Below are 21,991 nucleotides of genomic sequence, written 5' to 3'. Positions count from 1 at the left end.
GCCTAACGACTTAGTTTTCCTGACTTAGTTTTCCTTATGTATCTTAAGATAAGCAAACAGAAGAATGCAAACAAAAAAGAACAAAGGGGACAAGTGGAGAGACAACAGTAATTAATGGAAATAGAAACATTACCAAATAACACATAATAGCAACAGCCTTGGTGAGACTGGCAGGAATATTAGCTCTAGAGTCAAGGCATTGTTACCACTTCTCTTGAACATGCACAGTGTTTACTATGAGTAACATTAGTAAAAAAATCTGGGCACAGCAAAGAATGGATTGAATCTTTAACTTCCTGTCCTGCTGTTGCTCTTCTTCCTGGCTTGTTCAACTACTACTTCCTTCTGCTTTGAACTTCTCTCTACTATTTCCTCACACTGTGTGGTAGATTCATACTTCTCACAAAATGCATTTTTTTTACTTTTCATACTAAGTATTCATAATCTCTAGCAGTACACAATCTTAAGGACAGCCAAGTAAAACACAGATTAATTTTTCAATTCAGATGCACTTTAAAATCAATTTGAACTCAGAACGAAAACAAACAAAAAAAATCCCGTAACAATTATATTAAGATTTCTTTTTCATATATTGATCAAATCAGTTTTGTCTCAAAAAAACCCCAAACAACCCACAAACAAAAAAGACCCCCCCCAAAAGAAAAAGCAAAATCCCAAAACAATTCATAACTCTGAAAATGATAAAAATGTAAGCACAATATGATACTCTAAATAAATGAAACATACCTCCTCCACATCGTTGTCCAACACTATGATTTGTAGTGGAGAAGTCAGATTGTGGTTGTCAGAGACGGTCGTCCCGACCGGCGAGGATTCAAGGATGAAGCCCTCATACGTAGATCTTGTGAAGTAAGGCTTCTGATTGTTCTCATCAAGGACTTCAATATGCAGATTGGCAAAGGCAGGAAGAGGATGGCCATTGTCTTGTTCAGCCTAAAAAATCACCTAATTTGTCAAAAGCTCTAAGCCAAGTAAACCAGCTACTAACTGATGCTGTCTTATATTTCAGAATTACACTCTAGTTATAAAAATGAGTAAAATTGTACAGATCCCAATTATGAAACTTAGCATCGTGAAAAAAAAAAAATCAAATAAAAATTAGCTAGGATAGAAGAACAAAAAGACTTTCCATCACAATAATCTTTTAAATAGTCACATTGAAACTCAAAGCTATACAGCATATAGCAGGACAGTTAAAATCAAAAGATGACGACAGTATACATGGACATACCATACTTGCCTCAGGTTACTGGAAGAGCATATTGCCCTAGATTTGACTCTTTTTCCCTCTCTCCCAAAATTCATCTTTCTGTTATTAGATAAGTAGGATTTTCAGTTTGGTTTTGCCTATTTTTGAATGTCAAGCAAATTTCCTTACTTCAATCAATAACCTCCACTTTCTCAACAGCAACACCTCACCCCAAGATTTACAAACTGATACATTTTCACCCAATTTATTTTCAAACTTCCTAAGCATAAAAGCACTAATTTCCCATTCCAGTGTGCTAATCCAATAAGTGTAAGATGCTGCCTTTTTTAAACATTACTACTCATGACTATGTATGTAGATAAGGGAAGCAAAAACAATAAATACCTTATTCTTTAATTTATAAAGCACAGTCTTGCACATGTCCATGTAACAAGACAACAGTAGGGTGTTGTAAGACAGCCTCTTGCATGCTTCATTATCAAAACTGTAAGCACACAGACCCTGGGACTGCGAAAGTAGCGCACTATTACCTTTCTGTAGACATGGTATTATGCAATGAACTCTTCAGGTGTAAATATATTTCAGAAGACAGACCAGTAAGTAAATTATTGTTGTTAACAGTATTTTTTTGTTTGCAGAGATTTTATCTTCATTCTGGTGTTTCCCCATTCCAAAACAGGATAATTCCTCATTTTTCAAGTTCAACATCCAAGGAGCTTTCTTCCAGAAACATACCATTTTGATTTCATCAACTAGTTATTTTTAATATCTGGTTTAGACACTTTTTTTTTGTCTGAAAAATGTTCATTCTGTATAAAGCTTTGCTTTCTTTACACAGCAACAATAGGATAGTGCTGATGCTAAAAATATTCAAGTAAAAAGTATACACATCAAAAATGTTTTTTTTTTGTTCAAAGGAGGTGATGACACCTCTAGTAATTCAAAAGAAACTCATTCAAAACAGTCAGTTCTTAAGAAAAATGTTTTTCCTCTATAAAATACATCAGAATTACTTCTGACCAAGAGATAGGCAACAGTGACACTGGCAGAGATTTAAAAGAAACCACTAACCCATATGCTTGCACGTGGCTATTTTCTGACTCATGATTATAAGGTGAGATCTGGCAAGTGGATTTACATAAGCAGGTGCTAGTATTTGAAATTAATATGGCTTTTACTAGGAGATTATTTTTTGTTAATGAGACAAATCTTGAAGAAATTGGGAGTTCTGCTACTTAATTCACTGGCACATTAAGATTTTGCTAACCATCGTACAGGAGACAACATATTTATCTAGCGCTGTTCTTACATGCGTCTAGGACACAGGATACTACTAGTGATCAAACCTGTAATTGCCTCAAAGAATTACTACCATATTAAGTATGAATATTATTTTTTTCCTAGCAAGTTTCAATTATGCATATTCAAATAAAACACACAATAGGAGAACAGTACACTAGGCTTCAGTCCACCCAAGGAGAATGATGCTTCTGGGTGATCCAACCAATTTTAGACTTTCTCAGCTAATGTAAATCTCTATATTCACACCGGTCATAGTAAAAAAAAATCACATATCTCTGTTTTATTAGCATTTAGTTAGAAACCTTCCAATTGCATTGAATTTCATTCACCAGAGCAGCACTCAAACATCCCTGGGGAAATCCTGGTCTTGTGGAAATTAACAGCAACATATTTCAAATCCAATACAGTAGTAGTTGCTAATAGCATTGGAGACTGGATAAGTGACTCTGAAATGCTGAATATAAGCTGCAGAAATGAGATTTATTTTGAAGCTGATGCTCCACTGAACAAAAATCAACCTAACGTGTAAAAACTAACATTACTGAAATTACTGCGAAGTAATCTGGCTACTGACCCAGTAGGATTTAATGTAGGGAGTTTTGCCTAAGTTAATATACTGAAAGCATGAGAAAAAAGACAAAACCAAAAAAAACCTCACGAAAAAAGTCCACTCTATGAGCAACAAATACATACTGATCAGATTCCATTTTATAAGCAGATCTATGGCTAAACATCATTAAACACTGTTCTGTTTCAAGAAAAATAGGCATCTTTACAGTAAAAAGTTTATACACAACTGCTGCAAGTTTCTCTATAACAAACCTCGATGTTCTTTGCAGCTGCTATGAAGAGTTTCTTAAAAAGGAAAATGCAAAGAACAGAGGCTTCCAATGTTCTTAACAGCTTGCAATGCTGCAGTAACGGCCTTAAAGCATAAATGAGCACAGACCCCATCCCAGGTTTAAAGAAGAAATATTCATCTATGAAGGGTGTTTACTACATCATCACCACAGTACTGAAGTGTCTTTCTGAAGCAAAAGACAGTGCTCTAAATTGCAGTTGTGGTCAAATACAAAGTGGATGTGTGCTCCTAAGACTGCACATAAAATTTTAAGCCCGGAAGACCAAAATTACAATGAAAAGCATTCCTTCCTCAGTGGGCACTTCAACTCAAAAGCCCTTCAACTTTACAGGTGCTTTCCTTTTTGTTCATCAGGTTGGGTAGACAGGTCAAAATAATTAACTTTGGCCTCCCCCTTTGAGAACTGGACAAAATTAGACAGCCAATTCTTCAGAAAGTCACAGTCACTTCCCATCCGCTTGTTGCCAGCAACAAGCATTTCTTGCAGCACCAGAACACAGCTCAGCTTCACTCCTTCACTTCTTCAGAAAGTGTTTAGCTGCAAAGCTATCAAGAGAAAGCCACCACCATCAGCTCATCTCTTTTGCCACTTAGTAAAGATTGGTTTCCAAAGACACCTATAATTAGGAAAAAAAGTAAGCTTTGGAGGCTGCCAATGAAAGTGTCTTGTTTCCAGAACCAACCCAGAAATTGATGTATGAGGGTAGGACTGAAAATCTCCAAAGCACCAGAGCTCAGCTCTTGGGATTCTGTGCTCAGGCACAGGAGGTGAGACAGGTTCAAATGCACTTGCTCTGCTGCCCTACCCACCTAGCTCTTCACCAGGACCAAATAGCAAACCTCAGTGCCAACTTCGGGACCTGAAATTCCTCTTTAAGAACCAGGCAGACTTAGATACAGCAGTTCTTTGCATCTGACCTTATTTCCTACTTGCAAACAACTTTTTTTTACAACAGCAGAAGAAAGTAAAGCAGAACCCTTCTAGTAAGAGAGAGGGAATTTTTTTTAAAGAGTAATTAAAATAGTGCTGAAATTCTAACCATTTCTCAGTGAACCTTCCTTTAATGCGTTTTTAGCAGACTTGCAAAATTTCTGTTTTTCTAATCCAACCTACCTACTTGTGGGACTGTTATTAAAACTCAATCGGTTTTACAGACTAGTGCTGTCACTTTACACTGAAACTGCTCTGACCAATAAAAAGGACAAAATGCAGCCTCCATAGAGAAACATATCTATTTTTTGATCCTCATAGTACACAGTTACAAGCTAAAAAAACCCACAACAACAAAAGCCTCCACTATTCATAAGAGCAGAACAATATATGCTCTTTCTCTCTTCAAGAAGATTTAGCTGAAAGCTGGGAGAACAAATTGTTCATTTCCTTATAAGGCCTCTTCCGGAGCTGTTGTGTTTTAAGCCAACGGAAAATAGAACTGTCGTTCTTCCTTTGGCCTTTACACATAATGATGAGTCCAACAAGACAAATCAAGAACCACAGAAGTTACTAAGATGCTAGCTATAAATATTCGCTTTCAAACAACATTCTTTTTAAGAAACCTTTTCCTCTAACAGACGTTTCTTTTTTTTGTTATTTGATACAAAGAATGTCATATCAAATATGAGAAATCGATTTGTTTTCATATGTTACATAAATGCATTCCCAGAAGCAGCTCTTGGCTAGGAGCAGTTCTTGTACTTCTGAAGCATATCCTTCATAATTTGCCACAAAAAATAATATCTGCAATATTGTCAATTTTCCCCTATTCGTTTCTTTTTTTTCAAGAGATGAAGTTACATGTAATATAAGTTGTTGCAGACATTCAATGCTGTTAGTGAAAACAGTGTTTCCTCATACTCGCCTGTTAAACACTTGCCTGAGGCTGCTCGCCACAGGCTGAGCATCTCTGCTTCCTAACACATATTTTGGAACACAGGAATAGACAATTTACATTTGTTTCAGAAAGAAAGCCACTGGTCCCACAAATAAGGTGCAAGAAAACCAGTTTGCACTTTAAGACACTTGCTGCTTCTCCACAGGACCTCAGAGTTGATCTCCCCAGAGAATTTTAATAGGCTAATTAGAAATAAAAAGAAGAAACAAAACAAAACTATAAAAAACCCTGAAACACCAAACAGAAAAAAGAAAAGAAACCCACACCAAAAGCTCCCAGCAACCCTGGCTCAAGTATTTAGCAGAACAGCTAGATACAGCACACCTTTAACCTGCTGCACTGAAGATATATTTTCTCTTTCCAGCTTTGATTGTTTTCCCTTGCCAGTAAGTTACACCGCTTTTTGGTCCAGTTACCTCTTCATAGGTACCATGTAAGAATCATAAATGTCAAATTCAGTAACCATAATTGCTTCCAGTCTTGCATTTGTCTCCATTCCAAAGATACCAAAATCCTTCGTGCTTCCCCTGCCATTGATTAAACCCCAGCATTTCAAGAGATACAGTAAAAGACATAAGAAAAAGCCTCTGGCAAACACATTTGATAGCTCACTGAAGGTGACTGTGCACTGGAGAACTGCAGGCAGGTCACTTCAGATTTCCTACTTAACGCAAGAACAAGGAAGAGCCTGGGAACTTCAGACACCCAAACTTAAACTTGACTTTAAGCTGTGAGGAAGATGTAAACAGTATATAGTATTTAAACCAATGCAATTTAAAAAAGAACAGTCAGAACAGATACAAAGAAGGAAGGTCAGGTCTGACAAAGTTGTTTCTTTAAAGCGTATAATGGAACTGGGAAATAAATGTGAAACTAGGGACATAATTTGTCTAGATTTAGGACTGTATACCACAGACTGGATTAATTTACAAGGTCAGAAAGTACAATTAAAGAAAACTAGTGAAATGGATTAAAAATTGGCTTAAGAACATGTAGCACAGAGTATCTTTAGAACACAGAAGGTTGACTTTACTGTCACTAAAGCTTGTGATGTGGCACTGAAATGAAATTGATACATATTGTGTCTAGACACTATGCTTAAAAAATCCCAAACTAAAATATACATTTTCTTCTTCAGGTATCAAGATTAAGTGCCTTCAGTTTCACTAAGGCTTACAATGCTGTACTGCAGTGAACAGCAATACTTAAGCTACTAAAGCTACTCAAAGCTGCCCACCTTTCCAAATAATGAAGGTCATCTTCCCTTCAGTTAAAGAAAATACCAACTCTGAAGTCATTATGCCAAATTTTAAGTGATGGATGCTTAAGTTTTAAATGAAAAAAAAAAGTCTGTTTACTGAAGAGAGGAAATACAGCTATTTCTGTAAATAAAAGACATTACAGAGGTTACCATTTATGTATTTTAATGTTTTCATTGCTCTGAGTGATGACACACAATTTGCAGTCAGTCTTTACTCACAATCACTGGTCTTTCTAATGTGCATCTGTGACAATACTTTAAAAGCAAGGAAAACATTTACCATGCTGAGATGCTACTAAACACAGGAAAAACTTGCTGTTTTTCAATACGTATGTGATAACATTGGAGATAGACTGATATGAAGAAACATTTTATTGATATTTAGGAAAGGGTTTTGTTTTCCTACACCCTTTTTTTCCCCTCTCCTTATTAACCAACAGAAAAACTGTCTCTGAACTCATGTTTTCCATTCTACATGAACTCTCACCACTGCACTACACACGAGACTGAGAAAAAGCCTCTTGTAAAGAGAACAGAAATTTCCAGACTATCTGGACTTGGTACACTTTTCTGACAATGACAAGCCAAGAGGAGTAATCGAATACTGAGTTCACATAAGGGATGAATATTTGAAAAGCCATTTTAAAAAACAGTTATTTTACTTAATACCTACAGGAGATGCACAGCAGTTCAGCCAAACTAATGATTTTGAAGATTTTATCATTGTCAGGAATTGTACTGAGCAACTATTTAATGAAAATACATTTCTTCCATTCTTTTTCTAATCTGTCACCATGAGTACAAAACCACTCATTTTTTTCAGTTCATGTTCTATCTTGAGGCAGAGCAATCACCCTTTTTCCTGTTATAGCTGATACATCTCTACTGTTCTGGAAGAATATCAGAGGAGACAATCTTCAGTTGCATTTCAAAAGGGAGACAAAACCAAAGCAGTTCCAGAACAAGGACAAAATATTTCTGGAAAACCATACTTGTCATGAGGTCTATATTTTATTCTCCACTTTCTTCTCTGAAATTTCTCTGAGCACACATCAATTTTTAGGAAGATGAGCTTTTTAACATACAGGTTACTTTCTAGAGACCTATTTAGCAGCAATCACTGTGAAGTTTTCTCAGAGTTCTCAGCTGCAGCCCAGACATCTTTCAAGCTAATCAGTCTGTATCATATTGATTAAACTAAATAAATGGGGCATAACACTTTGTGCTGAAATCCCTATTTGCACCATTTTAAAATTTAGAAGAGCAAAGAATAAGCAAAAATCCTCCTAAATGCAAGAAAATACATTTTTTAAAGATACACTGGATAAGAGGGAAATTAGAGCTACCCTGAACAAAGATAACAAAGGCCAACAAGCCTTTGGAACCAAGAGGCCAAAACAGGATGAGAAGAGTTGGAGGATTACATCATTACAAAATCCCACCAAGCATTACAAGTATGAAGTTTCTGAAGTTGTGAAAAAGTCAGATATTTCACGACATTTTAAAGCTACAAAAATATTGACTTTGGACCATTCCTGGACCAGTCCAGGAATTTTCAGTCTCATGAGCCTCAGGCTGATGCACATCATTTTATTGCCTGCACTGTGGTTTTTATGAAACTCATAATAAAAAAAAATAATAAAATCATAGGAATAATTTTATTAGATCAGACCAAGAATCTAGACAGTACAAAATCATGCTTGCAGCTGCAGCCAAAGACAGACTAGAGAAGAATGTAAGCAGCTCAGATTTCTCTGGATTTCTCTTTAAAGCAACAGATTTTTCTTCACAATCCAGCCTTGCCTCCCCTTGAGCTCATGTCAACTTTCAGACCCACATCACTCCTTGTCAAAGCAGACAAACTATATTTGATGAACAACCTTATTTTGTCTGTTTTAAGCTTGTCACCTGCTTGCTTCACTACATCACAGAGACAGTGAACTATTGATTCCTCTTCATTCTTGGAATCATGAAATTATATTTTATGGGTTTCTATCAAACCTTCTTTCTTCCTCACCTGATATGAACCTGCTTCAGTTCTGCTCTGCCCTTTTTGTGATAAGAGACAAGAGCTGTGCACCATGGTCAAGACACATATACAAGCTGGATCTGTACAGTACCAGAGTGATTTATTTTTTCCTTTGTTCTGTTCTCTATTTTTCCTAATGATTTCCAGCACTGAATTTGCCCTTTTTTGTTTCTGGTTTTGGTCTGTTTTGTTGCTTGTTTGGTGTTTTTTTGACAGCCACAGATCATTGAGCCAATCTTCATACTCAGTTTTCAGTTACAATGCCAAGATCTCATTCCCAACTCAAGCCAGAACCCATCATCTTATGTATAAGACTAGGATGACCTTTTCTGACTTGCTTCACTTTTTTTTAAGCTATGCCTAATTTTATCAGCCATTTTATTACTGACTCATTTGGTCTTGCAAGACACTTTTGCAATTCTACAGTCAATCCTCATCCTTACTACCAGAATGCCCAGGTGGGGCAACAGCTTCTATGCTGCTATTATTACCAGCTAATCAAAGTGGCAAGTGGATGACAACCAACAACCAAGTGAGGAAGTGGTGGACTCAGGCTGGCCACAAAAGCCTTCAGGGTTATATGAGTAGGAGAGGCCCCATATTCATTAAACCAGGGCTGAAAATCACCTTCTCCATGTCCAAAAATGGCCCACGTTGGCAAACAGTAAATCAAAGAAAGCTGGCAGCAGGCCTGCATAGATAGGCAAGAAGCTCCTGAGAAAAGTCAAATATTAAAAAAAGAAGCCTGCAAGAACTGGAACCAGGTACAGGTGATGCAGTAGGACTACAGAAACACTGTCTGAGCATGCAGATTAGGATTAACATGCAGGTTTAGAAAAGCCAAAGCCCACCTGGAACCAAATGGCAACAAGAAAGTCTTCTACAGGTTTAGCAGCAACAAAAAGAACATTAGGTAAAACGTAGGCCTGTTGCTGAGTAAGATAGGGTGACAGGGGACATGGAAAAATCTGCCATACTCAATGTCATCATCTTCTCAAACCCATACAGGTAACACCTGCCTTCAGTAATCTCCATTCCTGAGACCCATGGAAAAGTCTGGAGCGAGGAAGACAGAGGAGGATCAGGTTAGGGATATATTTAAACGTATCAGACACACATGAATCCAGGGAACCTTGCGGGATGCACTCACAGATTTTAAGGCAGCTGGCTGATGTCACTCCAAGACCCCTCTCTACTACTTTAAAGGTTCATGGCAACTGAGAGGTTCCTGAGTTTTATAAAAAACCAAATATCACTTCTATCTTCAAGAAAGGCAAGCAGGAAGATCCAGGGAACTATGGACCAGTCAACCTCACCTCAATGCTAGGGAAATTCCTGGTGAAGCAAATAATTCTGACAACCATTTCCAATCATATGAAAGTCAAGGAGAAGGCTGGGAGTCATCAGTGTGAGTTTATGCAAGGCAATTCATGCTTGACCACCCTGACAGACTTCTACAATGAGATGAATGATTTGGTAGATATGGGGACAGCAGTGGATATTATTTATCTTGACATGAAGAATGCTTTTGTTCTGAGTCTGTTCCCATACGATCTCATACGCTTTCTGCCTTCAGAGTGCACATTTCTCCTCAGTTTGGTCCTGAGACTGTTGTTGAAGATATGCCTCCTCTTCACTAACACAGTAAACTTTCAACAGCCTTGAGAGCAATGGACAGGATAGATCAATGAAGTTCCCAACAGGAACAGAGAAACCAATTAACCTCCAGTGCAAGTAGTAGGAGAGCATCACTTCCTTTAATTTCTGCTGAGATCCATATCAGAGAAAAACATGAATAATGCAAAGGGCTTAACTATACAGGAACAGCCAATATATGTACTGTGAGCATCTCTCTGATCAAAAGCACCTCCATAAGAAATGAAAAATGGTCTTCCCATCACCCAGTTTCTTGAGATGGGCAGGAAAGCAGGCATGCAAACTCATGCCATGCCAGCATCACAACAATGTTACTGTAATCAAATGTGTGCACCAGTGGATAGTACTTTATGTTTGCAGCCAAGCTTCCAAGCAATCTTCATTCATTAACATGGAATTTGATCTGGCTGATACTCATGCTCAGTTTTTACATGCACACTCAAAACAAGTACAAGACTTATTTAAACCTCCTGTGTCTAGTCACAGCCAATAGAAATAAAACGGCCAATTAGGCAGTAGGACAGTTTCTAAAAACTGGAAATCACACTCCATTCAAAGATTCAAGCCTTAAGACTAAACAGAGAAGTGCTTGCAGAATAGGATCCCAAACCAATTTTCTTCCAACACTGGAATTTCAGTCTGTTCAACTCTGACACATGGCATTGACCTCCTCTTACCACCTAAACAACAAGGAAACACAATCCAACTACAGAATTGTTTCTATGGCATTATGTGTCATGAGGTTAATGCCAGTCTGACTGAAACACCACCTGGGCATAATAGATTTTTGAGATAGGTACATAAGATACTCTGTAAGGATATTTTTCAAAATATGAAGGCTGTGGCATGATGTTGAAGTACACTTCTGTTACCAAACCTATTGGGAAAGCACCAGAAAAACCAAGCAACTGTGAAAAAACAATTCTTTTTGTAAGAGTCTCTTCTCTAAGAGCCATAAAAATCTCACATCCTAGGAAACGCCTTATTTGACAATTCAGGCTACAAATGTTATTTGAATCTGGGAAACTTATTCTCCCAAGCTCTCCACCCTCCCCCAACCCTTTTTTTTTGGTTTGTTTTGGTTTGTTTTGTTGTTTTTTTTGTTTTTTTTTTTTTTTTTGTTTTTGTTTTTGGTTTGTTGTTTGTGTTTTTTTTTTTTTTTTATCTAATTGGAGTTTTTACTGAAATCTACATGAATCCTTCCCAAATTCCCAATGGCACAATCAAATGCAGTAGACAGTGGTTTAAGAATTAACCATAGAGGTTGTATGAAAATCTACTCTAAAATGACATTAAAAATTTTCCCCAGTATGAAGGGTCCACATGAGATTAACAAAACTTTCTTCTATTTTTTCACTTCAGGTCATAGTAGTTCAAGTGGTTTTAGGCATTAATACAAGTATCCCTATGTAATCAAAAATGGAAAATCAATTCTTGCAAGAGAAATAAAATTTCTATTTTTGAATGACATACATGCATTTTCTTACACTGGAGAAAAAATCTGAGGTATTGATTGTTCTAGGTATGTAACATAGACTAGAGAGATACAAACATAAAGTGAAAAGGTTATGCCTGTACATCATCAGCCTCTAAATACTTTCAGTCTTTTTTTCTATTGCAAGTCCTGCAGGTTTTATAGCAAAATGAATGAACCAAATTCTTGATTCTTCCTCACTTACTGGATACCAACCCACTGCAATATAGATGTATTGATCAACCACAGCTGACTTCTCGCATATTATCAAGCAGTTACACAACAGCCGCTAATAAAACACTTTCCCTACCTCCTTTACACTGTATATACTATTCATATATTCAGTAGAAACACCTTGGGTCTTAACAGAGTTGACAATATTTCTGTAATCATAGTAAATTTCACAGCTATTGGTTTACTTAGAGGAAGATCACTGCTTTACAATATACTGAAAGAATCTAAGTAGTCATGATGTTCTCAAGTATTTTATAAAACAAAAACTCTTTATGACTTGCTATTGACAATTTCTCCCCCAAATCTTCACATACATATTTTTTGGACCAGAATGACAGCCGTTGTGGTAGTGTAGACTTCTCAGCCTACTCCAAACACCACGCAAATGCCTATGAAATAAACTACCGCTCAGCATGAGTAATTTTATCAGTCTGGTCTCTTACAGGTGTGGTAAATTCCTCTGTAGTGTAACACTTCAATTCATTAGTATTTTGTCGACTGTGAGCACATCTAATCTAGCCTTCAGTAGCCCATCCACTTAGCAAATTGATTTTAATAGAACTGTCAGGTTAGATTTTGTTTGATTGATAAATAGCTGATGTTTGAATAGGAAAGGATCAAAGTGCACCAATTCGGCTATTTGTCCCCTTTTGATATGCGTACTTCAGAAAAACCAAAACAAACCAAGTAACAACAAAAAACCTGACTGACAATTTTTAGAGCTAGTAACAAGAATGTAGTCTCATGTCTACAGTGCAATGGTTATGGCTTTTTTTCATGAATGGTGATCAAAGCTTCTGCCATTTGCTTCAAGCAACTTTATCCCCTTCTACAAGCAAAGAGGTATCAGAGGTGAAGTTAACTCTACTGAGGACTAAATAGATTACATGCCTTCCTGTTACAAATCGTTATCCTCCAGGAGAAAGATAGCTACCATAGTGACAATGCTAAGGAAATATAGTTTTAATAGGCATACTATTTTATTGAGTATATTAGAAGATGTTTCAGCAAAGCTGCTGATCAAAGATACGGCTACATTTTAGCCTTCAAGGTTGCTGAAAGTGTGCTCCCTCTGCCTGCAGCTTTAGCTTGATTTCTCTACCAACTGCTTTCTGTAAAGTAGGACCACCTGTTTCAGAGGAGATTGTTCTCCTACCAAATGGTCTGCTCTTCAAAGAGACGTACAAGTCCTCTATGGACATCAATCTTCAAATGACTTTTATTTATGTACAAATAAAACTTACTTCAAAAGCAGCAACTGATTTCAAGAAAGGAATAAGTACTATGGGGTGTGTTTTTGCATCTCAGAAGCAATCTTTTATAATAAAAGTAACAGTAAGTAATGGAAAAGAACACACACTATTCATGTTCACAGCCTTACACATTTTAGGTCTCATATAGACTATACGTTTAGTTAGAGTATTACTAACACTACGAAGTGTAAATACACCTGCTTACTGTGACAGCCTTGTAACTGCCACATGGAAATTTCAACAGGAATGCACACACAAAGAAAAAAAAAATAAAAAAATCCCCATGTTCTTTTGTAAATGTCCTTGTTCCTTTGCAGGTAATAGAAATGACAGGAGCTTCCCTAGGATGGCCAACAAGTTTGCTTCTTTATCACCAAATATCTTCTGGAGATAGCAGAGAGGCTGAAAACCAGCATGTCTTACTAAGTTTAGCTTTTCCCATTTTGATATTCAACATTTATCAGCCATGCAGTTTCATACCACAGATAAGTGAACCCATTTCCTGTCCATCTTACTTCATGCATTCTAATACTCGTGTACTGACTTAATAACCTTTTTTTTTTCTTACTGTTCTCCATGGGTTTTTTTGGCACGAAATAAAAAAATCACTTGATAACAGAGGGAATATTTTAAAGATTAAATTTAGTGAGTCCTGGAAAAATAGCATAATTTTTGTTTAAAGGGAAACATCACATATTGTGCACCTCCAGATAAAATAGAATCAGATTCAACTTCAACACAGTGAGAAATACAAACTTGAGAATGTGCAACACAAGAATATGAAGACCTTATTCTGTACAAGCCTGAGACATACCAGTTCAAAAGGTCCCTGAACAGCACAGCATTAAAACTTTTATTATTCTAGCAGGTGGCATATTATCATTCTTACAAACTGATAATTTTCCCTATTACCCTCTTGACTGAACATATAACACAGCAGTATGAACCTAATAATGCCTATAAACAGTTCCATTAACAACAAAGCTTGCTATTTAAGCACACATAACGTGGTACCAGTGTAACTGATTTTTTTTTAATTGATGTATTGTGCTACTGTATATGGCTGCTGAATTTTGATGATTACAACAATGAAATCAAACAAAGCACTTCAGGCCTTTAACTTCAAACTTCTTAGCGTATTTATTCAGATGTTAATCAACCTAAGTTTCTTCATGTATCCTAGTGACAGCAGAACTCTGCTTACCAATAAATATAGCAAAACCTGATATACAGAACAAATGCATTCTCTAGACAACTGAGTTCATAAAAAGCAAGCTTACTTTTTTCATGCAATTATCACTATAACATGAAATGGTAGAGAACTCTACCATGATTCATTCCCTTTTCAAAAGTACTTCACACCCTTTTTCCCTGTGATTGTGCTAAATAAGGCCCGACAGGCAAAATGCAGGAAATACAAACAAGTCCTCCCTGCGTTTTCACTAGAGCTTTTTGTTACTAAGCAGGAAATATAATTTCAGCCAAAAATTACCTTAATAACCAAGTCAAACTTCTGGTGTAAATCCCTGTTTATTGGCTTTAGGAGTGTCAGTACTGCTGTTGTGAGATTCATATGGAAATACTGTGTATAATCTTCAGGAGTACCTGTAAAAAAAGACAGCGAGGTTTGAACAAACGTTTCCGAAAATTTAGTTAAACAATATATTTGTTTTATGTATTAGCCCAAGGAACAAAACCAAATCATGTCATTATAAGGATAAAATAGTGTTGTGTGTGCAAGGATCTTAAGGTTACTACTAACATTACACGTTTAATATCATTATTTCATTACACTTTCTAACCATGAAGATGCTCCTTAACCGGGAACCCCTACGGACTTAACAACAAGAGCCCAAACACACCTGCAGCTGGTGGAAATTCTGCTTTTGAGCTTCCAGGAGATATCAAATCACATAAGAGGACATATGGAGAAATGAGCTTTCACGGCAAGTCGTCTCCCACTCCTATCCACCATGTTCCTGAAACCCAACTTACTAAACACATACCACTGGGATTTTCTTTCTCCAGCTTTGAAGTACGTTTCTCCTGAGGTGTCACTGGACATATGCTGACACCTTTCACAAAGCAATGAACACTATGAACCATTTTTTGAATGTACGCATTTAAACAAAGAAAATACACAGTGAGGTTATGTGATGAAAATGTTACCACTAAGTTTCAGATGGCCATTTTGTTGCTCACAAATGATGCCCTGACATGTGCATTTTAAAATGCACATTTTAAATACCTTAGATCTTCTAACACTCTGTTACACCCATGGATGCTCTTTAGACACATTATTAATAATATATACATGAGCAATAACAGCAGATACATTATTTTAGAAACCCTTCTAAGAAAAGAAGTTTCTCATCCATGAGGAAGCACCAGCTGAAACCTTATCTAACAGTCTCTATTTATTGTCAACAAAAAATTGCGTCTTCATGGCTGCAAATTTCCAGGATACTCTTCAACCCAGTTAAGAAAGAAGCACTCAGAGTCTGAACAGACTTGTGAAAACACGGAGATTCAGGAAGGGCTATTGCAAAAGATGACGACAGTCATGACCTCTGCCTGGCCCCTAGGCTGGCCCACCAGGCAGCTGCAGCCCAAAAACATGCAGCCCAAAAACGTGCAGCCCAAAACCATTCCCATGGTACTGTGCTCAAGCTGAAATACTGTAGCAGTACAGCCTGACACAGAAGGAGGTAAGAAATATGCTGCAGCCAGTTTGAGACAGCATTCTCAAAGACAGTACACAAAAAAAAGGAGCAATGATGGAGCATTAATTACCATGGCAGGATGGAGCATTAAACATATAGGATACGGTTCAGCAATAGTCTCTTGCTATCAAGGGAACAGAGGCTATACCTTTTTCTTGTTTTCCTTTTTTTTTTTTCCCTAAGACAAAGGGATATTCTCTCCTCATTTCCATGGCCATCTTCTCCAGTCTTTGTCTCTACTTTGTTTTGGTTTAACTGTCTGACTTGCCCTGAGCCAGCGTGGCTCAGCTGGGGAGGTGTGAGAGCACAAACCTGAAGAGGGCAGAGCCCACAAAACCTACGTGTTTAGAAACAGCATGAACTCTTGCATCTCACATCTTGTCAGTATATATATCAGTATACAAAGAAACCAAAATACTGACTACAAGTCTAAGATTTTGAGCATTTTATGTCCAGGTATAGTCCTGTGTAGCAGCTGAAGAGCATAAAGCACTCCTGCATGATGGTATAAATGCCCCAGTAAGTTCTCTGACCTCATCAGATATGGTATCTTAGAGCAGCCATGAGAGCAGGACAAATATTGCCATGCCAAATCCTCAACCCAGTCTAATAGGGCATAGGATTCAACACAGAGAGACCACTTTTCTGATAAATGATGCTTTTATTTGTTTACCTTTCAAGTGGAATGATTAGAAACTGCTTTTAAAAAGCCAGTAACTCTCCCAGAAGATAGATTACTGTCCAAACTCATGTGCAATAATTTAATTTTGCAACTCATCAAATGACAACAATTTGCTAGATACATATTCTGCAACCATCTCTGTATACCTGTATTCCATAGACCCAGACAGTAGCAGCAGAAGAACCATTATGGATTATTTTTACCATTATACCACTAATGCAAATGCAGAGTTTCTAGCTCCAAGACCAGTTTCTCCCTGCCCCAACTTTTAATTTCCACTCTTAATTAACTAATGTAACTTTTATGAGCAACTGGGCATCCAACAGGACCTCCAAGCTTTTGGCAGTTAACAGATTGCTGTAGTCTTAGGAGGCTACACATCACAGGGGCTGATACTGAAGCTAAGAAAAATGAAGAGATTGAGGACTAGATGCAAAATCACCAGGAAAGTAGAAAACAAGAGGTTCCCTGAAGAAGAACAAATATACAGGGGAGAATAGAGGTGGCTATAAGAGATACGAAGTGATCTACAGCAGGGAAGATGAAGCTAACATTGTATAAGGATGTCAGGAAAGAATCCAAGGGTAAAACAAACAAACAAAAATCCGAAACCAAAATGGTAAAGGAAAAGACAGCAAGAACCACCAGTCAGTAAAAAATTTGTGTACAACAGAGCTGGATTGCCTGGATCCTAGCTGATGATGCGTGCTCAGCTGCTGCCTCCCACAGGAATGGTCCAAAATCCAGGAAACAAACTCTGAAAGTAAAAGTTTTCCAGGTACAGAGATATCTGCTTCTGCATAGACAAAAATATTTGTACTTTGGCAGAGCAGAGCAACCCTCAGTTCATGCTATTGCCTTGCTCTATTTCCAGAAAGGAGGAATTTCCTACTGCAGCTGTAATGGTGGGCCTTCAAAATGTGTCACCTGTGTATTATGACAGGCATTACTGGATGAAGAGCTACTTGCAACATCCCTAACTGCCAGTTTCTCATGAGTCCAACCTGTAAGAAAATATAACCTAGGAAAAGCAGATAAATTTAATGCTGGCTAGTAGCTGGGAGAGGTGACCTCAACTGACCAAAGGAATACTCCATGCCATATGGTTTCATGCTCATCATATAAATTTGGGTGAAGAAGGAAGGAAAGGAGGATGTTTGAAGAGATGGTGTTTGTCTTCCTAAGTAACCATTACATGTGATAGAGCCCTGCTTTCCTGGACATTGCTAAACACCTGCCATGGGAAGTGGTGAATGAATGCCTTGTTTTGCTCTGCTTGTGTTCATGGCTTTTGCTTTACTTATTAAACTGTCTTTATCTCAACCCATGAGTTTTCTCACTTTTATTCTTGTGATTCTTTCCCCCAACCCACTGGGGGAGAGTGAGCGAGTGGCTGTGTGGTGCTCAGTTGCTGGCTAGGGTTAAACCACAACATGATCTTACCGAGGTATGTCCACAAAGTGAAGAGTGCTCTTAGGTTCGCTTTTCTTGGAGACAAAGGAGGGCTTTTGTGGGGCATGTTGCCTGCCAGCAAGTGAATCAGGGAGCTCACAGGACTGGAGAGAACCCCCCCCAGAAAATGCTGCTGTGCTTTTTTGGCTCTTCATTTAAATATCAGCCAAATATATGCTTATTTTTCCAAAATTTGCAGCAGAAATCACAAAGACATTTCCAGGGTCAAAACCAGAAGATGATGATTTGATGAAAAAATTTACTTTTCCCAAGGGCCAACAACAAAGATAAGGAAGCTTTAAAATTACAAGTAAAAACAGCTAAGTGAAAATCTTTAAACAGGCTGAGCAGCAGTTAGCACTAAGGAAAAAAATGGGGTGAACCTGAAGATGAGAGAGGGTGAGCTAACTTCTACTCCTTTTTTATTGTGCACATGATACATGCAAAGAGGGGGTCTTGTGTACACACTTATGTAAGCCAGACACTATATGAGGGTTTATTGCAATGATCCAGAAAAATTGGTGTATGGAAATAAAACAATTTCCAAACATCATGCTTCCAAATGTAAAGATATTAGACATTTTCGAAGAAATGAAAAATTAAATCATGGCCCCAGTTCAACTCTGTTTTCTGAATTACTCTACTGTACTTTATAAGGTAGTTCTTTCATCATGTATTTTAGTCAATATTTTAAATAGAAGACAACAATCCCAGTAGTACAATGTTGTAACTAGTTCTCTAATCTTAGGATGACCTTCAAGAATACTTAAGACCTATTCTTCTATTGTTTTATCAGTATCAGTCCATAAACACTTGAACAAGTAAATTCAGACATCATGGTATATTCTTTGAGAGGACTGCACTCAGAGGTCAGAATGAGAAAGAAAGCAAAAAATAATGAGCTACTAACACACTTGGGCTATTTCTCTATTTCTCAAGTACCTTACCCTGAAGTTAGTTTTGTGTTCAGCAGTGCTATGCTCGTGTGACTGTGTAACAAGACTTTCACAGGCATTTGTCATTACCTCACTGAGTGCATTGTTTCAACTACTTTTCAATGAACTGCAGAGTAACCTGTTGTTGCTGGAACTGGAGGGGTTCACCTGTACCCTCCACATGGGGAAGATCACTAGACTCAACAAAAGCAGCCTTAAGGCAACTACCTGAACACTTGAAAGATCAGTTAGCTTGAAAGTTAGACAGGCAGAGATCTTTACGTGCACTCAAGGATAAGGTTAGTAAGCCACATCAAATAGAAGTGAGTTATCACTGCAGCGATGATGGGCTTTGTTAAAAGAAGTGTGTCTTTAGAGTAGATCCTAAAGACACTGAGAAAGACGGGCAGATTTCATACATAACAACCATAGTGCCTAAAGCATATACCAGGACTTGTCTTGTAAAATTGTGCAGAGAGAGTAATAAAGCAGGGTAAAAGAAAAAAAAAATAACTTAGTCAAATCAAATGCAATTAAAAATCATTCTCATACGGTAACTAGCTTATAAAATAATAAGCATAGTTCGGACTAAGAGACATCTCCAAAGAAATAAAGAAATACATTTAGATTTAAAGCAAGGGAAAAATCCATAAAACAAGAAATAGCTGCAAGGCATACTTCCTGCAAAATGATTTAATATTTTCTGAGGTAAAGGGTAAAATATAAATAGCACTGAATACTGGAAAAGTTAAAGACAGACTTAAAATCTAAAAAAGAATTCCTTTTGGAGATGATGGGAAAAAAAAAAAAGAAAAAAAAGGAAAAAAAAAAAAGAAAAAAAAACTGAGAGAGAGAAAAAAGAGATAATCTTTCCATTGAAAATTCCCCAAATCAAATTGCTCTAATACATCTTTCTGAATTATTTCTTACAGGTCAAAACAGTCACCCAACCATTGAAAACATCACAGGTTAGTGAAACACAACTTTTGATTAGTTCACTCCTGAAGAACTTTGCGAGTTATGTAAAGAACTTGGGAAAAAAAATAAAAATGCACTAAATGTTGCACTAGGGCATAATTGTCAATAGCAGAACTTATAAAGGCAGCAAGTCAATTTATAAATAAACCAAGTCAAAGCTTGCTTCGTGGTTATTCAAACAAAACTTGATTTCTTAGAGGATGCTGAAAGTCAGCCATGATGAGGCTGATCTGCCATGGCATTGTCCCTTTCCATGGTCCTGGGAGTAGGGCCTGGAAATGCCAGAAGACTAGCCCGTTGTCACTGATAGGGTTCAGGCTCTTGCATTTTGCACACAGAACACAGGACTTGCACCTTCAGTACAATGATACCTGCTACAGTAGCGATTCATTTGTACCCTCTGAGATGGCTCTTAAAATGACAGATGTATCAAACCATCAAACCTACTATTTTTCTCCTTCCCCCCCTTTTTTTTTTTAATTACAAGCAAAGCTACTCAATCTGCTCATTCTAATTTTTACTGCTACCTGTCAATGGGTGAGAAAGCCACGTAGCTGCAGTTTAACACAGCGAACATTAAAAAGATGAGATTTCATAAAACACGCAACTTTCAAATCTCATGCTAGTCACTGGGCACAAATTACTATATCAGTCTCTTTGGGAAGAGTTCAGCAGGTGGAGGACTGCAACTGCAAGCTGCTCCCTTAGGCCTTTCCATTTTCAGATCATACAAGCTGAGCAATAGGAAACTAATGCCAAAATACAGGGAACAAAATAAAATCTATAGCAGAATAGAAGACATCCTCTAGCAAAGTGGCTATTATTTGAACTCTTTCTAGAACTGCATTCCTTTCTGGCCAGAAAACAGCACAGTTAACTAAACAAACACTACATTACAAGGGAAAGCAAGCAAGCACACAAGCAACAAAATTCAAGGCGGCTGCAGTAAGTTCCTTTAAGTTGCTTTGTACCAGAAGACTTTTGCAATGAAACCTGCTCTAATTGCTTTTCTTTATCATCTTTTATTGTGCCTTTGCACCTGTGAATGAAAAACGCGCTACAGCATAGCTATGAACAGACAAGCCTCTCTCCTTTTGCTTGCTATGCGGCTCCATTCACTAAGCCAGGCAATTCTGAATCTCATCTGAATAAATTATAATAAATAATGCAACCATCTAAATTGAAATTAAACGTAAATAGGTAGAACAATGATTTCAAATATCCCACCAACTGCAATACAAATTTTTATGAGGTTTCCACTCTCCCAGTCAATCTTTTTCAGGCTAGGCATAATAAAGTGGCTGATTGTGACTGATAGCAAGAGTAGCAGACACCGACCTACTAGGATGGAATAGAGGATGCCTGGTCGATCAGAAGGAGGCTGGATGTTTCGGTCCTGATCTATGGCTTGTATGGGTGGAGTGACACTGATGGGGTTCACATGTTCCTGAAATGAAAAATCAGATAGGTTTGAAACAGAAAAAACAGAAAGCCAGTAGCCAGATCTTTAGATTAACACAAAAACATCTCACTGAAAAGGATATTCACTGAAATTTCAGGAGAAAAAAATACTCATTTAAAAGAATACTTACAGCACATGTCCCTTTTGAAATCAAAATCAAGGCAGCAACATATATATTTCTACAGCAATTGCCTGCCTTTGAGATAGATCTTATACTATAATAGTATCTTCAAGGAAAGGAAGCTCACAAATGTTCAAGCAAATCTTGACTGTCTATACAAAGTCCCATGAATCAGTCATTTCAGACATCATCATAGCAGTGAAATACAGGAAATGCTTCAAGAAAGGAAAGAAAACCAAACTGAATTTGAGAATCATTAGGAGCTAGAGTGGCTGTGATACATGAATACATACTGCAAAAGACATTCAAGCTGAGGTACAGACATTTCAAGGATAGGTACATTTGAAAAGTTTGGACGGACACTGCAGTAATTCACATCATTATTCAGAAGTGATCTTGCGTGCCAAACATGGAAACAGAAAGCCAGAAGAAGCATTTGCAGGC

General features: G+C 37.4%; 1 protein-coding gene across 5 annotated transcripts in view; it reads right to left on the bottom strand.

The window, feature by feature from the left end:
* The window catches only part of PCDH15 (protocadherin related 15), a 464,553-nt gene that overhangs the window by 205,979 nt on the left and 236,583 nt on the right, over positions 1–21,991 (bottom strand). For all 5 annotated transcript variants that reach the window (XM_065671106.1, XM_065671105.1, XM_065671103.1 and 2 more), the window contains 3 exons: positions 21,303–21,411; positions 14,687–14,799; positions 748–954 (listed from right to left, as the gene is read on the bottom strand). In XM_065671106.1, coding sequence (XP_065527178.1) covers positions 748–954; positions 14,687–14,799; positions 21,303–21,411 — 429 coding nt within the window. The remainder of the gene's footprint in view (positions 1–747; positions 955–14,686; positions 14,800–21,302; positions 21,412–21,991) is intronic.

Source organism: Lathamus discolor, chromosome 3, assembly GCF_037157495.1.
Source record: "Lathamus discolor isolate bLatDis1 chromosome 3, bLatDis1.hap1, whole genome shotgun sequence".
NCBI classification, from domain to species: Eukaryota; Metazoa; Chordata; class Aves; order Psittaciformes; family Psittacidae; genus Lathamus; species Lathamus discolor.
Note: the sequence above shows the minus strand (reverse complement) of the source record. Positions and strands in the feature narration are given on the sequence as shown.